The 17,959-nt window shown below is 45.6% G+C and overlaps 1 protein-coding gene across 2 annotated transcripts; it reads left to right on the plus strand.

Annotated features, from left to right (window-relative positions):
* Nucleotides 1-750: 750 nt before the first annotated feature.
* psmc3 (proteasome 26S subunit, ATPase 3) lies at nt 751-17,147 on the plus strand. 2 transcript variants are annotated; one of them, XM_048606949.1, is made up of 12 exons: nt 751-990; nt 5,976-6,056; nt 6,558-6,683; nt 7,554-7,658; nt 9,869-9,931; nt 10,156-10,293; nt 10,509-10,652; nt 10,833-10,981; nt 11,377-11,473; nt 12,105-12,250; nt 12,743-12,824; nt 15,210-17,147. In XM_048606949.1, the coding sequence occupies exons 1-12, from the start codon at nt 949-951 to the stop codon at nt 15,318-15,320; spliced, it is 1,284 nt and encodes a 427-aa protein (XP_048462906.1). In that variant the 5' UTR covers nt 751-948; the 3' UTR covers nt 15,321-17,147. The 2 variants fall into 2 exon arrangements, with proteins under 2 accessions (XP_048462906.1, XP_048462907.1); XM_048606950.1 differs by lacking the exon at nt 751-990 and adding an exon at nt 1,810-1,933.
* The last annotated feature ends 812 nt before the right edge of the window (nt 17,148-17,959 follow it).

Genomic DNA, 17,959 nt, shown 5'->3' on the forward strand with positions numbered 1-17,959 from the left:
CACCTCAAGCCGCACCCCCATCCCCTACCTACTAACCTCATCCCGCCCCCTTGACCTGTCCGTCCTCCCTGGGCTGACCTATCCCCTCCCTAACTCCCCATCTACACTCACCTTTACTGGCTCCATCCCCGCCTCTTTGACCTGTCTGTCTCCTCTCCACCTATCTTCTCCTCTATCCATCTTCTTTCCGCCTCCCCCTCTCTCCCTATTTATTTCAGAACCCCCTTCCCCTCCCCCATTTCTGATGAAGGGTCTAGGCCCGAAACGTCAGCCTTTCTGCTCCTATGATGCTGCTTGGCCTGCTGTGTTCATCCAGCTCTGCACCTTGTTGTCTCGGATTCTCCAGCATCTGCAGTTCCTGCTATCTCCATCATCCCAATGAATGTTCTCTGAACTGCGTCCAATCACATAACTTTCCTTAAGTAAAGGGACCAAAAAGGCTCAGTATTCCAGGACTGGTCTCACCCGCACCATATGCAGTAGCTAATAAGATCATGTGTAATTGCTGGTGTTCGGATCTTGCTGTGCTGAATCTGCTGCTGATTTCCTACATTACAACAGTGCCAACACTTTGCAGCCTGCATCCTCCCAGGGAGCTGTTGCAGCAGCCTGTTTGGACACTTGACTCCCAGCAAGACCCGCGCCCCTGCCCCAAACAAAGATGGCGGCGGCCGTGACAACACTCAGCACTTTCGGGGCCCACGTGATGGAGTCAGGTAAAATCGATTACTGCCGGGAACGGTAGATTCGACGCGCGAGTTGCGACCAAACCTTTGAATATTATTTTAAAAAAGGGAGGTGGCGAGGCCGGCGTCGGTCGACGCAGTTCGCGCGGGTGAGATTGCCATCAGCGGCATCAGGACGGAGAGTATCAGCTGTCACAGGGACGGTGCGGCCCGGTTCGGTGAAAGTGCGAACAGGAATCGAAAACACAGAGCAGAACGGAAAATGGCGTCTCTGAACGAGAGGTCCGTGTGGGATGAGGTGGAGGTGAGATTCAGAAATATAATAATATAAAGGCAGAGAGTGATATTATCGTATAACGTCGAGAGGGAGAGGGAGAGAAGTCCGCTGAGATGAGGTGAAGTTAAGAGAGAGAAATGTAATGTATAAAGTTAGCTCGGTCCATTGGGATGAGGTAGAGGTGAGGGAGAAATATATTCCAGTGTAGTACAGAGAGGGAGTATGGTGATGGTTTGTGTTAACTTTTGAGAAACTCCCAGATTCAGGAATGGTTCATTTGGACTGGAGAATAACAAATATAAACCCATTATTTAGGAAGCGGGGGTGGGGGGTGGAAAGAGGTGTAGAGAAGGGGAAACTATAGGTTAGAGATAAGTAAGAACTGCTGATGCTGGAGTCAAAGATAACACAGTGTGAAGCTGGAGAAACACAGCAGGCCAGGCAGCATCAGAGGAGTAGGAAAGCTGATGTTTCGGGTTGGGACCCTTCTTGTGGTGTACTGGTAATGTCCCTGCCCCTGGATCTGAGTAGCCTGGATTCAAGTCCCACCTATTCCAGAGGAGTGTAATAACATTTCTGAACAGGTTGATTTAGAAACTATAAGTCAATTACTTCTTATGTCGGTTGTCAAAATCGATCACCTCAGGAATATATGCTTGAGGGAGTTAAACTCCAGGTAATCGGGAAGAGTTGGCATGTTTTTTTCGTGACAGGGAAATTGTGAGTGATTAATTTATTGGAATCCTTTTGAAGGTGGAACATGCTGTGGAGAAATGGGAACCTGTCGATGTACAGTAGTTGGATTTCCAGAAGACAGTTGAAAAGATGCCAGGTCAAAGCAGAAAATAAAAGCTTATGTGTAGGGGATAACATATTAGCATGGATCGAGGATCGGCTGGCTGGCAGAAAAAAGAGCATTTATGAATGGGTTTTTGTCTAATCGCAGGATACAACAAGTGAAGTCCCACAGGTGTGTGCTGGGACCTCAACTTCTTACACTTTACATCAGTGATTAAGATGAGGGGAGTGAAGGGGCATGATAATTAAACTCGTATTAATATATAAATAGGAAGTATGTTGTGAAGAGAACAAAGGGAGTCTGCAAGTGGATACAGACAGATGAGTGAGTGGGCAAAAATCTGGCACATGGAGTATAATGTGGGTAAATGTGAAGTGCTTCACTTTGGCAGGAAGAATGGGGAAAAAAATTAATTTTGGTGATTTGGAGAATGACTGCAGACTTCCGAGGTGCAGAGGGATTTAGGTGTTCTAGTGAGTGAGTCACAAAAAATTAGTATAAAGGTACAGTATGCCATCAGAAGGACTGGCCAGTAGCTAGTGTTCCTCTGTTCAAGAAAGGAAGTAGGGATAATCCAGGAAATTATAGACCGGTGAGTCTCCCATCAGTGGTTGGGAAACTGTTGGAGAAGATCCTTAGGGATGGGATTTGGGTGCATTTGGCCTAATTAGGGACAGTAGAGCAGAGCAGTGGATGACATCTATGTGGATTTTAGTAAGGCTTTCAACAAGGTTCCCCATGGTAGGCTCATCCAGAAAATTAAGATGCATGGGATCCACAGCGATGTGGCCATTTGGATTCCAAATTGACTTGCCTATAGAAGACAGAGGGCAGTGGTGGAAGGCTGTTTTTCTGGCTGGAAGTCTATGACTAGTGGTGTTCCGCAGGGAACTGTACTGGGACCTCTGCTGTTTGTGATATATAAAAATAACTTTGAAAACGTAGATGCTTAGGTTAATAAGTTTGCAAATAACGCAGATCAGGGGAGTTGTTGATAGTGTAGTAGGTTGTCCTAGGAAGCAGCAGGAGATAGATCAGTTGCAGATATGGGTGGGGAAATGGCAGATAGTTTAATCCAGGGAAGTGTGAGGTATTGCACTTTGGGAGATCAAATTTTAAGGGAAAGTATGTAGTTAATGGTAGGATCCTTAACAGCATTGATGTACAGAGGGATCTTGGAGTCCCAGTTCATAGCTCCCTGTAAGTGGCCACACAAGTAGATAGGGTGGTAAAGAAGGCGTATGACATACTTGGTTTTATTGTTCAGAACATTGAGTACAAATGTTAGGATGTCATGTTGCAGCCTAACAAAGTTTTTTGTAAAGTATTGCATTCAATTCTGGTCGCCACAGTACAGGAAGAATGTGAGGCTTTGCAGAGGGCGCTGAAGCTGTTTAGCAGGATATTGCCTAGATTAGATGGCATGAGCTATAAGGACAGGCTGAACAAACTCGGGTTGTTTTCTCCGGAGTGATGGAGGCTGAGGGGAGACCTGATAGATGAATATAAAATTATGCGATGCATAGATAGGGTTAACAGTCAGAATCTTTTTCCCAGAGTTGAAATGTCTAATATGAGAGGGCATGCATTTAAGACGAGGGAGAAATTTCAAAGGAGATGTGAGGGACAAGTTTTTTTTTTAACAGAGTAATATATGCCTGGAACGTTCTGCCAGGGACAGTGGTGGAGGCAGATACAATAGGGGTGTTTAAGGGGCTTTTAGATAAGCACACAAATATGCAAAGAATGGAGGGATATGGACCATGAGTAGGCAGAAGGGATTAGTTTAATATAGCGTCAGCGTTGTGGGTCGAGGGGCCTGTCCCTCTGCTGTACTGTTCTATGTTCTAAAAGGGTTAGTGGGATGTTATCTTTTTCTTACAACAGGAATTGAATATTAAAGGAAGGATGTGCTTCAGTTATACAGGACATTGTTGAGACTATGTCTTGAATACTGTGCACAGTCTTAGTCTTTTTTATTTAAAGAAGGATGTAAATGTTTTGGAGGCGGTTCAGAGAAGATTCACTCGATTGATATCTGGAATCAGTGGGTGGTCTTATGAGGAAAGGTTGGGCAGTCTGGGCTTGTTTCCACTGAGGTTTAGAAGAGTGAGGGGTGACTTGATTGAAGTATATAAGACCATTCAGGATCTTATCAAGGTTGATGTGGAAAGGATGTTTCCCTGTTTGGGTGAATCCCAAACCAGGGGTCACTGTTTTAAAGTGAGGGGTCACCTTTTCAGGGCAGAAATGAGGAGAATTGTTCTCTAAGGGTTGTGAAATTTTGCCACCTCTGAGGCAGAGTTCCAATGATTATTTTTAAGACTGAGGTGGATGAATTCTTGTTTGGCAGGGGAAATCAAAGGTTATTGGGGGTAGATGGGAATAGGGAATGCAAACCTCAAACAGATCAGGCATGATCTTATTGAATGGTGAAGCAGGCAAGTTGATCAAAGTGAATTGGGGGGTGGAAATAGGGGAAGTGAGAGTGAAAATGGAGGGTGAGTTTCGGGTGTGAGGGTGTATAAGAGACCATGATTGTTTGAGGTCTTAATTCCAAGCCTCCACCTTAACCCCATCTCCAATGTTACCTTTGGCTAAAATATAAACAACCGATCTGACATGAGATGCCACCTGTAGAAGACAGTCCAAACCATCCCTTGTGTGAGCAAGTGTTTCTGAAGTTCTCTCCTATAAGGTGTTGCCTCATTTTTGTACACTGCCCAGCCAGCAGAAATTGATAGGGTGGATAGAACCGGTTACACTTAATAGCTTAAACATTTCTACCTGTCACCCCTAAATCTTGTAAATGTTGGGAGCTAAGAGATTATCTTATTTACTCTTTCCTAATTAAACTGTTTTACCAGAATGATACGCAGAAGTCAATCTACACTGCTGTACCTGAAACCCCAGTATCTCCTTTCAAAGGTATGGGGCCCAGAGCAGCTCCCAGTGACTCCGGGGGTGGTTGAAGTAGGGCTCTGTCCAGCTGTTTGTGTTTGAGTCCTTGAGAGAAAGGCCAGAGTTCCATCAGCCTTTAGGATTATTTTCTGGACCTGTTTAATGATCTGTGTAGCTGGACCCATTCTTTGCCTCCACTGCTTTTCCCCATTGAGAAAAACCCTGGTTTCCTCCTTTTTTGGATCCCAAGTGAATGACTTCACTCACTTTGATTAGATTGCAATCCATTTAGCTTAGTTTCAGCCAATCACCGAGCTGATCAGTATCTCTAGGAGTTGATGTTTCCACCCATGCTGTTTACAGTGCTGTCCATCTTTGTTTCATCGGCAAATTTGCACTCGTATTTCTATGTCCGTGATAAATAGTGAGTAGTTGAGATCTCAACTCAAGAAATCTGGGGAAATAACATCCAGAGATATATAACATCCGCTTCTTCAGTCACCTATTCAGGAACTCTATCAGGTTGGTCAGGTCTGACCTCCCTTTTTATAAACCCAGCTGTCTCTGACCAGCTGAAAACAGTGGAGCTGTTTAATGACACTCTCATTAATTACAGACTCCAGTCATTTCCCCGTAAAAGTGTTCGATTGACTGCTCTATAACTCCCTGGTCTCCCCTTCTCACTTTACTTACATAAGGAAGGGACGTGAACAATTTTTCTGCGTAAAGGAATGGCTGTTGCCTAGACTGCATAGGGTTGGAGTGAAAAAGTATAGATGTCTTACTGCACTTAGATGGATTTTTGTACCATGAACCGCATTTGGAGTAGTATCTTCAGTTTTGGTCAGGTAAGGCATCCTCACCTTGGAGATGACATGGAGAGCATTCATCAAAACCAAACCACACCACACCCCACCCCACCCCACCATCGCAGGGGTCAGTGACGTAAGTCCAAAACTGTGTTCTCTGGAGCTCACAAGAATGGAAAGGGATCTCATTGAAACATCAACTTTTGAGAAAACCTGATAGGTATAGCACTGAAAGGTTTGTTCTCTGGCCCAAACTCCAGAGTTGGGATCATGAAGTTCGTTCATGTCAGGAGAGAAAAGAGACTGGAGAAATGCAGAGACAAAAAGCTGGCAAATTCCTGGGAGCTACTGGCCTATGTCCTAGGAATGTGTAAAAGTAGAGAGAGAAAAGAAATAATTTGTATTCTCTCCACAAACCCCCAACACCCTCTGTTTGTCTCTCCTTCCCTCTGCCCCTCACCCCTACTTGCTTCCCCCATTGATGGTTTGTTTTACTTTTTCAGGATGGCATTGGTGAAGAGGTGCTTAAAATGTCCACTGAGGAGATTGTTCAGCGTACACGCCTGCTGGATAGTGAGATTAAGGTAAATGCTCAGTACCTCAACCAGCAGTTGAAGACACCGCAGTCCTGTTTGTGCAGTGCCTGGAAGTGGGAAGATACCGCATTTCCCCTCTGCCCGTGCTGAGCAGCTGCTTGGAATGGGACTGTTAGGGCTCAGTGCTGCAAGACCTGAGGGGATTGGTCCTAATGACTTCCACAGGCCACCCAATAAAATCTTCACGTGTTAGAATAGGTGAGGGTGAATCTAGAATTTAAGGCTTTTCACATTTGAATAGTCTACCAGTACTTCAGTTACAGGCTGCCACATGAGCAATGGCTATATGAGTGAGGTAGAGAACTGTCAAAGGTATCCCAGAGTGAACCAAAGCCATGAGATAATGGTCCCAGTCTAAGAGGGAGTGTGTTTGTGTGTGAATGGAGTTTGGGTTGGTGTTTGTTTGAGTGTGACAGCCAGAATGTGTGCACAGTCCCTTCACCATTGTTGTCACCATTTTGACGTAAGCTGTCTCTGACTGATTGGCAGATTATGAAGAGTGAGGTGCTGAGAGTCACACATGAGTTGCAGGCCATGAAGGACAAAATCAAGGAGAACAGTGAGAAAATCAAAGTGAACAAGACCTTGCCGTACCTGGTATCCAATGTCATTGAGGTGAGTACATGAGGCTCCCTGAGTAGGTCCCTGCCCAAAGCTGATTGAAGTGTCAGGGAATGTGAGCACTTTGTGCTTACACCCAGGATACCTCTGTAATGACAGTCCAATTGGAGATGGCACTGCTGCATCTGAGCACATTTCAGTGTTAATCACCTTAAATCTTGGACCATCTCGTCATTGCTTTTCAACAAAGTGCAATGGAATCTGACAGCAAACAGAGCCTCAGTTTAATGACCCATCCAAAGGATGACCCCTTCCATCAGCCCGGGCTACACTCCTGGCCTGGGCCCTCCCTCGGCCTGTTTGGTTGAGCTGAAACCTTGTGCTCAGATTGTCTCAAGGGACTTGTGCTGTGACATTCAAGCACAGAAGGTGTGTACAATTACTTTCTCAGCTCTGTGAATTCGCAATCTCATTCTTTTTACCTTTTTAACTGAGGCCAGTCAACATGACCAGACATAAAGGACAAAGAGCTGCAATTGATATTTGCTATCACCTTGAAACGCGCTATCACCTTGAAACGCGCTCTCCCAGTTTTCAGTTTAATGAACCATCTAAGGGACCTCAGTGCAATGCAAAACTCCCTCGGATTTTCATAGTTCCTGCAAAGATGTCTGAGTTCCGTATGTGATTTATTCACATAGAGCAGAACTCATATGACGGCATAGATGTGGGGCTTCCCAGCTGCTGTGCAAACAAGTGATCATGCCCCTGGGGTGCTCTATGAGCCATTAACCACTTCCACCATTGTTGGGCTGTACCCTGGCACTGCTATGGGAGCAGACAGGTTTTAAAGCTAACCTGTCATGGCTTGGGGCATTATTGTGAGGGGCATTGCTAATGCCTTGCCCTGATGCTCTTTCTCAGTTACTGGACGTTGATCCAAATGACCAGGAGGAGGATGGAGCAAATGTCGATCTGGATTCCCAGCGGAAAGGGAAGTGTGCTGTGATTAAAACATCCACCCGTCAGGTAAGGAGGGCCTTAGATTTGTGATTGAAGGAGCTGTTGTGGAGGATTATGTCCCAGTACTGCATGTGCTGTACAAGTTGGAACAGTATTACTGTTTGTGAGGGGGACTTGGGAAAGACTGCCAGGTCCAGACCCTCTGTACTACTTGTACACTGAGAGCAAGGCAGTTAACTGGAGCTGGTAGGCTGGGTTATCTGCCATCGCTTGCACAGCCCCAGGAGAGAGGAAAGGAGATTGCCTCATTCTTCTCCATTAGACCAGGCAGAAGAAGTTCTGAGTCTCCTACCAGCAGCACTGTTCCCTGTACGCCCCACCTTTCCCAACCACATAGCATGTGCTGAACCACTCACCATTGATGTTACTGGGGTTGGGCTAAGTTAACGGTATAGATTTATAAAAGGTAGAGCATTCATTGTTTGTTTATTTTTCATGAAGTAACAAAGGAGGTAGTTTAAGGGATTGCAATTGATGTTGTATATGTGGATTTTAAGAAAGTGACTAGGTACCAAAATGCTCATTACTAAAACAGTGACTCAGCAAATATGAGAATCACTGTCTAATTGGACAAATAATTGACTTGAGGACAAGAGCAGTGAGTTAAGGTAGTTGGTTACTTTTCAGACTGGAGAGTTGTAGACATTGATGTTCCCCAAGGGTCAGTGCTAGGATCACATTTTTTACTTTGCTGTAAATAAATAATTTGGATATTGGAAGGCCAAGTAAGATTTCAAAATGTGCTGACTATACCAAACTTAGACAGGTGGTGTTATGATCCTAACTAATTTTATTAGACAAATCAGGTCCCAGACTGAAACTTGACTTCACAGGTCATGTTCAGTCGTTCTGGTTTTAATGACTTGGTTTCTCACTGGAATACAAACACACACTGTTGCAGGGTTGGTTTTAACAACAAAACAAATTTAATACACACAAGCAATAAGTATAAAATAAATTAGACTATTTAAATATAATGCAAATTTAAAGGTTTTGAAACAGATAGTAACACAATCCCAGCAATTCCAAAATCAGACCTTTACACATGCCAAAAGCATGCTTTCTACAGTACTGCTTTCATAGAAAAATCCCCTTCTCTATCACATTTATAGGCTTAATTTAATTGTGACTTCTATTCTCTGTCTGGAAAATCTGAGCCTTTTCCTGAAGCTTTCATTCACCTGAGTTTAAATGTTCTCGGCTTCAAATAACTTCTTCAGGGTTTTATCCAAGCACTTCTGGTCTGGAGCTATTACCAGACACCTTACTCTAAGGAAATCAATTTTCATTATCTTCTCTCTTTCTTAGGAGCCCTGCTTTGCATTTCTATCTTCATCTAAGACCTCAGAATTGCCCCAAACCGAAACCAAATTGAGACACCTTACTCTAAGCTACTGGCATTTCCCTTAAGCTTAAAAGTGCACAAGTTTCTGACTGAAACCTTAGATGCACAATTGTTTACCTAATTCATAAACTCTCCTAATGTATACAAATGTATACAAAACCTGATTAAGCTACTCCTCCATCAAGTTGTTTTGAAAGAAATGTCCATAGCTATGAATATTTAAGCTAATCATTAAACCCTTCAGATGCACAGAAAAACCCATATGTCATTAATTCAAAGTTCAAAACTCCAAACTTCAAAAGAAATGATATACGTATAAATTGCACTACATCATAATGGCTGCAGTGAGGATGACCGGAATTGATTCTAACAAATAATAAATGGATCGGAGTGGGCAGACAAATGGCAGATGGAGTTTAATACAGAAAAGTGTGAGGTGATGCAGAATGATTAGGGAAAAGTTAGGTAGACTTAATGACCCAGTTCTAAATACTCTGCAGGGACAGAGGGTGTTTACGTGCATCTGTCTTTAAAACATATGGGATCTAAGAGATGCATGGGAAATGTGAGGAGGAATTTTGTTTTACCTGTGGTACACTTTTACAAGTGGTAATGACCTAAAGCTTTCTACCAACGAAGGGTTGGAAATGAAGACTATGATTTTGAAAGGAAATTGGATGGGTGCTTGAGGTTAATAAAGCTGTGGGGCCTTGGGAATCAAGTTGGGGGGGTGGTGGGAGTCACTGCTCCACCGAGACCTAGCATGAAGGTGGACTAAATGGGCTCCTTCTGTGCTGTTGGGATTATAAACTGTTCTCAGGCTGGGTTTGGTTGATTGGATGTTTACTTCTGTCTTCTGTATGTTGGACAGACGTACTTCCTGCCTGTGATTGGACTGGTCGATGCTGAGAAACTGAAGCCTGGTGACCTCGTGGTGAGTGCATCCCACTTGTTTCTTTATTCGGACCCTATCTCTTCCACGCTTGTTGTCCTCCCCCATGGCTTTCACAGACAGTTCACTGTAACTGATTGAACCTTGTGGCCTTGTACACCTTGTATGTATCAGTGTCCCACCCCACTCTAACTCTGTGAGTGTCCTTATATCCCTTTCTGTGATGGCCTTTGATCTGCCTGTAATATCTCCTGTTTCCATTCCAGGGTGTGAACAAGGATTCCTACCTGATCCTGGAGACTCTGCCGACTGAGTATGACTCTCGGGTAAAGGCCATGGAGGTGGATGAGCGACCGACTGAGCAGTACGGTGACGTTGGGGGTCTGGACAAGCAGATCCAGGAGGTCAGTGGGTGCCTATAATGAGGGATGGGATGAGCACCAGACTGCAGCAGACACGGAGGGGACTCTCCATGTGTACTGGATGCCATAGTATTGCCCAGCTGTGGAATGTCAATGCCTGAAATCCCATTTGAGGAAAGAGTTGCTGAGTATGTGTCCGGCTGAAGGGTGGACCTTTTCTGTGATAATGATATGTTTCTCCCCGTCTCTCTCTGCAGCTTGTTGAAGCCATTGTCCTCCCTATGAATCACAAGGAGAAGTTTGAGAATCTGGGAATCCAGCCTCCAAAGGGAGTTCTGATGTACGGACCACCAGGAACAGGAAAGACCTTATTGGCGAGAGCCTGTGCTGCACAGACCAAGGTGAGAGCTGTCTGACTTAACAGGGAAGACAGAGGAAGCTTTACTCTGTATCTAACCCTGTGCTGTCCCTGTCCTGGGAGTGTTTGATGAGGACAGTGTAGCAATAGCTTTCCTTTCAGTTTAAAACAGCAGCGGGAGCTTTACTCTGTATGTGAGCTGACAGCTTTCTCCTCACTTCAGGCTACCTTTCTGAAACTGGCAGGCCCACAGTTGGTGCAGATGTTTATTGGCGATGGTGCAAAGCTTGTTCGTGATGCTTTTGCTTTGGCCAAAGAGAAAGCTCCGTCCATCATCTTCATCGATGAACTGGATGCCATCGGCACAAAACGGTGAGAAAAGTGACCACAATCGTTACACCTCCACACTGACCAGTGTTACACACCAGCATATTTAGCCCCCAACACTCTGACCGTCGATGGAAAGTAGTGGTGGCCAAATGTGGGTGTTGGATGGATGGGAGGGGAGCATGTTGAGCACATGTGGAGGGGAACGGTGCATTGGTGTGGGTCTGTCTCTAATATAGTGGATTAGTGCCCTTTTTATCTTTCTTGAGTGAAGTTTTGGGTGATTTTTTTGTGACATGGTAGCATATCGAGAGTTCTGCTTCAGGGGAAGACTGGGCAGTAAATGTTTGTGTGTTATGCTGGTAAAGTGGTCGGTGGGCTTGCAGTACCAGTGAACACATGAACAGTACCTGGCTACATTGTGATTCTGTCTGTTGCAGGTTTGACAGTGAAAAGGCTGGTGACCGTGAAGTTCAGCGAACAATGTTGGAGCTGCTCAATCAGTTGGATGGCTTTCAGCCAAATACCCTTGTCAAGGTAAATACTGGAGAGTAACTTTGCGTGTGTGGGTGTGGGTGTGGGTGGGGGTGGGGGTGGGGGTGGGGGTAGGGGTAGGGGTGGGTTGTTCCTGTAAGTATAAATATTCTTTAGGAGGGGCCAAAGTAACTATTGGTGTTTTCCCATTGTGCCAATCTGTGTGTCATTGCAGAACTCCGGGCAAGTTTTCATGTGGGCAGATTGAAGTGGGTGGTTATGTATGGGCCACCTTCATAGGCACTAACTGCATCAAATGCTTGAGGGAAAACTGATGTTATTACTCACTTAAAATCTAATTTGAAGTGGGCCACCCATTTGAAGTGTCCTCCAAAATATCTAGGTTTGAATTTCTGAAGAAGGGTCCCGACCCGAAACATCAACTTTTCTGTTCCTCTGATGCTGCCTGGCCTGTTGTGTTCCTCCAGCTCCACACTGTGTGATCACGTCATCATTACATGGCTGCTGTCACAAAAGCAAAACCTAACTTTTTTGATTGATTTTTTTTTTTTTTTTTTGTTGCTAAATTTTGATTTGTTTTGTCTTTGGTCACTGTCGTTGCCAGTTTTTTGTGTGTAAGAGTGCGAAACAACCCATTCTCTGGAGTTTGACTATTGCTCCCATTCCCCGGTAGGTGATTGCAGCCACCAATCGAGTTGATATCCTGGATCCAGCTTTGCTGCGGTCTGGCAGACTTGATCGGAAGATTGAGTTCCCAATGCCCAATGAGGAGGCGCGAGCAAGGATTATGCAGATTCACTCACGGAAGATGAATGTCAGGTGAGAATGCTCTGTGCTCAGTCAGGAGTCAGTCCAGCTTCACCAGCTCTTCTCCTTCTGATGTCTCATCCATGTGTCCCATTGCCCTGGCAATTCCATCTCTAACCTGAAGTATAAGCAGAAATTTGTTGCTACATTGCCTAGGTTCAGCCATGTAACTGGGGTCGGTATACAGGCAGATGTGGTTAATACTGTTACACTTTACTGGCACATGAGGAGGTCATTAATCCATTTGTGTGCAGTAATCTACTATGTCTGCAACCGTGCAGATTTATTTCATTTGAGTGTTTATCCATTAGCTTTTTGACACATTGACTGTTTCTAATTCTGCTGTCATTCTGGGCCCTGAGTTGCAATGTATTAGGAACTCATGAATTTAGATTGACTATTGTATTAAATTGTGGTGTAAAGTCATATGGTTCAGAGTAGGGCCCAGTTCTAGGTAATAGTGGATTTTCCTGTTCAATGTTCTTTTCTTGTTGCTGCCTGCAGTCCTGATGTGAACTATGAGGAGTTGGCTCGATGTACCGATGACTTCAATGGAGCTCAGTGCAAAGCAGTGTGTGTGGAAGCGGTAAGTATAACTCTGAGATCTCGGATAGGGAAATTTACGGAAGATTGAGACCAGTGTGTCAGGATAGAGAATTCTGGAGCTTGGGAATGGTGTGTAGAGATAGGGAGTTCCTGGAGATTGGCAGCAGTGTGTCAGGAAAGAGAATCCCTGGATGGTAGACGCAGTTTGTCAAGATAGAGAGAATCCCTAGGAATCAGGAATAGTGTCAGTATAGAAGGGAACCTCTTGAGATCAGGAAGTGTGTGTTGGGATTGAGTGTTTATGGAAACTTGGGTGCAGTGTATTAGGAGAGAGACTCCCTGGGGATTGCGTTAGTGTGTCAGGATAGGGAGATCAAGGACAGTATGACATGTCAGAGTTTCATTGGCTAGCAGTTAGTTGTGACAGGCTCTCAGGAATCTCCTTTCCTGCAAGAGAGTAATGTGACTGTTGCCAGGAGGATTATCACATAAGAATGTTGGTGTATTTGTAGCAGTCAGTAACCACGATGGCTGATCTCTCAGCCCTGTCTTCCTGCCATCATACACCATTCCTCCAATCCCCGCAATGAGAGTCTGATACTTGTTGCTCCATATGTACACTTGGGCGTGTCTGTGCTGCCCACTTGCCCTTTACGTTGTTCTGGAGAGAAGTCAGACTGAGTGTGTTCCTTGACAACAAGGTGCAGGGCTGGATGAACACAGCAGGCCAAGCAGCATCATCGGAGCAGAGAGGCTGACGTTTCGGGCCTAGACCCTTCATCAGAAAAGGGGGAGGGGAAGGGGGTTCTGAAATAAATAGGGAGAGAGTGGGAGGCGGATAGAAGATGGATAGAGGAGTGGAGAGGAAACAAACAGGTCGAAGAGGCGGGGATGGGGCCAGTAAAGGTGAGTGCAGGTGGGGAGTTAGGGAGGGAACAGGTCAGTCCAGAGAGGACGGACAGGTCAAGGGGGCAGGATGAGGTTAGTCGGTAGGAGATGGGGGTGCGGCTTGAGGTGGGAGGAGGTGATAGGTGGGAGGAAGAACAGGAGAGGGAGGCAGGGACAAGCTGGACTGGTTTTGGGATGCGGTAGGGGGAGGGGAGATTTTGAAACTTGTGAAATCCTCAGTTGTGACATCTCAGTTGTCCTCGTTTTTCAAGGACCGTAACTTCCCCCCCCTCAGTGGTCGAGAACGCCTTCAACCATGTCTCCCACATCTCCCGCAACTCATCCCTCACACCCCGTCCACGCAATAAGAACCAAAAAAGAATCCCCCTCGTCCTCACGTACCACCCCACCAACCTCTGGATCCAACACATCATCCTCCGACACTTCCGCCATCTGCAATCCGACCCCACCACCAAAGACATCTTTCCCTCCCCATCCTTATCTGCTTTCCGGAGGGACCACTCTCTCCGTGACTCCCTTGTCCGCTCCACACTCCCCTCCAGCTCCACCACACCCGGCACTTTTCCCTGCAACCGCAGGAAGTGCTACACCTGCCCCCATACCTCCTCCCTCACCCCCATCCCAGGCCCCAAGAAGACTTTCCACATCAAGCAGATGTTCACCTGCACATCTACCAATGTGGTATACTGCATCCGCTGTACCCGGTATGGCTTCCTCTACATCGGGGATACCAAGCGGAGGCTCGGGGACCGCTTTGCAAGACACCCACGCTCGGTTCGCAATAAACAACTGCACCTCCCAGTCGCGAACCATTTCAACTCCCCCTCCCATTCCTCAGACGACATGTCCATCCTGGGCCTCCTGCAGTGCCACAACGATGCCATCCGAAGGTTGCAGGAACAGCAACTCATATTCCGCTTGGGAACCCTGCAGTCCAATGGTATCAATGTGGATTTCACAAGTTTCAAAATCTCCCCTCCCCCTACTGCATCCCAAAACCAGTCCAGCTCGTCCCTGCCTCCCTAACCTGTTCTTCCTCCCACCTATCCCCTCCTCCCACCTCAAGCCGCACCTCCATCTCCTACCGACTAACCTCATCCCACCCCCTTGACCTGTCTGTCCTCCCTGGACTGACCTATCCCTTCCCTAACTCCCCACCTTTACTGGCCCCATTCCCGCCTCTTCGACCTGTTTGTTTCCTCTCCACCTATCCTCTCCTCTATCCATCTTCTATCCGCCTCCCACTCTCTCCCTATTTATTTCAGAACCCCCTTCCCCTCCCCCTTTTCTGATGAAGGGTCTAGGCCCGAAATGTCAGCCTCTCTGCTCCTATGATGCTGCTTGGCCTTCTGTGTTCATCCAGCCCTGCACCTTGTTGTCTCGGATTCTCCAGCGTCTGCAGTTCCTACTATCTCTGAGTGTGTTCCTTGGAGGCTGAGGTTAGTCAACTTGCCTCACTCTGTATGTTTCCTCTGTCTCACTGTGTTGCTGATGCTGAATATTTTTACCTTGACAGGGGATGATCGCTTTGCGCAGAGAGGCCACTGAGCTCACACATGAAGATTATATGGAGGGCATCCTGGAGGTTCAGGCCAAGAAAAAGGCCAACCTCCAATACTATGCCTAGGAGCCAGGCCCCTTGTTGGTACCACTCCCCGTACGATCCCTGGAGCTGGATTCAATGAAATGATTGCTTCTCCTGTATTCATGAAGTAGCTGAGCCAGGTGTGGGATGGGGTCTGGGTAATATGTACATGTATCCAGAGGGGTCTTATCACCTTGTCCAGTTAGGAGATGGTAGTAATAAACCCCCAGGCCAGGTCTCCGATACACTGTACACAAGAAACAACTTCAAACAAAATAACACACTCTGGTGTTCCATGGCTTTACATCTTTTTAATTATTGACCAACTGAATGCTCAGTGTATATATTACAATCTCAAACACTCACTCCCTGATCAGATCAGTTTATTCCTTCAATCCTTGGCTATAAACATACATCAAAAATGGACATCACAATATTTTACAAATGTACTGTAAACAGATAGTACTGCACTTGATTTTGATACATCCCAGACCTGCATGCTTCTTTCAGAATGACGTGACACAATGAGCACAGCACAGTGGTGAGAGAGAGGTCAGGAATGGTGCAATCATTTCACGTGATGCTTGGGAAAAGTGGGGAGTTGGATCAATGACTGAGAAGCTGTGGTGGTCATGCCAGTAAAAGTGACAGGAGAGGAGAAGCTTGGAGCTCTTTAGAAGATCAAGGTCTGATCCCATCATGAACACACAAATGTGAATGGAGTAAGACTGATAGACTGAGTGATCCAGTCCTATACCACCACCTCACAGAACCTCACCTTTCACTGAACCATGGGTCAGTGCTGTTTGGATGGGGGGTGGGGGGGTGCATTAGGAATGCCCCTGAAATGAATCAGTGTGAAACACGTCCTCCTCACTCCTGTTATCAAGCTCAGTCAGGATTGTTCATGGGGTCTTACTGAAAAAGCTCAGCTCCACTCCCAGACCATTAGAGTGAGATACTTCATTGTTTGGAGTTTGCTTGATTGGTTTGAACCAGACCAGGCACAACTCTGAACCTTTATAAGTTAATTTTCCTGCTTGATTTAATATACATCTAGAGGGGAATTAGTTTAATTCTGAAGTAAGGTTTTTGAAAATATTTGAAAGAGCCTGTGGCTTTTAATACAGATAGGAGATAAACTCAATCCAGGAAATAAACCATTCCTCGACAAGATGATACCCACCTATATCGCCCTCCTCTTTTCCCCCCCTCAACCCACTGCTGCATTTTTCTCCTGGTGCTTACTATTAGTCATTCACTGCCTTCTACATACCAGTTTTATCTACTGTCACTCATTTCCCCCAACCAAACTTCAGCCTGTGCTGCTCCTCACCGATGGACAAGTTTGGGGAGGGTTGATCTGCTGATCACTGCTCCTCACTGGTGTGACTTTGGGTGGCACGGTGCCTCAGTGGTTAACACTGGTGCCTCTGGTTCGATTCCAGCCTCGAGTGTCTGCGTGGGTTTCGTCCGGATGCTCTGGTTTCCTCACACAATCCAGAGATGTACAGGTTAGGTGGACTGGCCATACTAAATTGCCCGTAGTGTTCAGCGATGTGTAGGCTAGGTGGATTAGCCATAGGAAAAATGCAGGGTTACAGGGATAGGGTAAGGGTCTGGATGGGATACTCTTCGGAGGGGTGGTGTGGACTCGATGGGCCAAATGGCCTGCTTCCACACTGTAGGGATTCTATGACTTAAAATCTGAGCATTGGTAAGGAGCAGTACCTGCCAGCCCTCTGTGCCGTGTCATTTATTCACCAGGAATGACCACACGGACTCCAATCCAATGACCAATGATCCATACTTTAAAAATAGGGAATCTAGCTGTGTATTTCTACTTGGTAAATAAAAAGGTGTAATAGATTTCACTGTTGAGGCTGTGATCTCTATATTTAGATTCACACTGTGAACGTCTGTTTCTTGATCAAATTCATATTGTCAAAAAAATGGTGTGTATGGTTTTTGATTTATTCCTTCCGTGTCTTGGTCACTGAACAGTGGGACATTTAACTAGCTAAATGTACGCAGGGTGTGTGTTTACCTAAATTTGGCAAAGTATATGTGAGACATTTTCTGCTGAAATGTTCTAGCAGATTTTGATGAATCAGTGATTTCTGTTGGACAGTACTGGTCATCTGCGAGCTCTGATATCTCTGTCTCTCTGCCACCTTGAAGTTGTTGGCCATTGCCAGTGCGGTAGCTACAGTTGGAATCAGCAACCCTTAGCAGTATGTAATGGTACAGAATTAAATACCTGGCATACTGACTGATAATCAAGACAGACTGAGACTGTAACCTGGAAGGCTACAGTTCCTTGTCTCTTCCTGGTATAATGCATTGTATAAACTCCACAGTCACTCGACCTGGATGCTTTGAACTGTCTCTGGTTCGACCGGGAGTGGGAAGAGATGTCGCCCAGAAATCTGTCTATTGGCTTGTTTGTCTCTTTCAGTTATAAAATGCATTTCCAACAATAAGCTGGAAATAGGTGCTTGCACCAGTTTTGAAGATTTAACCAAAAAAGGGAAGAAATAAAAGTTCAATCATATTCAAAGCAATTTACAGCAGTGACATTCTGTACAATTGAAAAATGTTTAATTGTTTTATAAAAATGGATGCAGAGGCAATACACAGCCAGTCACAGCCACTTTACAAAATAGAGTCTGTAGCTGAAA

The sequence above is a fragment of the Rhincodon typus genome, chromosome 17 (genome assembly GCF_021869965.1).
Source record: "Rhincodon typus isolate 14 chromosome 17, sRhiTyp1.1, whole genome shotgun sequence".
NCBI classification, from domain to species: domain Eukaryota; kingdom Metazoa; phylum Chordata; class Chondrichthyes; order Orectolobiformes; family Rhincodontidae; genus Rhincodon; species Rhincodon typus.

Excerpts from the sequence above, each read along its gene's own strand:
- psmc3 (XM_048606949.1), top strand. The coding sequence starts at position 949 with ATGGCGTCTCTGAACGAGAGGTCCGTGTGGGATGAGGTGGAG. Across the intron at positions 991-5,975 it reads CCGTGTGGGATGAGGTGGAG|GATGGCATTGGTGAAGAGGT; the intron begins GTGAGATTCAGA and ends TTACTTTTTCAG. Across the intron at positions 10,653-10,832 it reads CCTGTGCTGCACAGACCAAG|GCTACCTTTCTGAAACTGGC; the intron begins GTGAGAGCTGTC and ends TCCTCACTTCAG.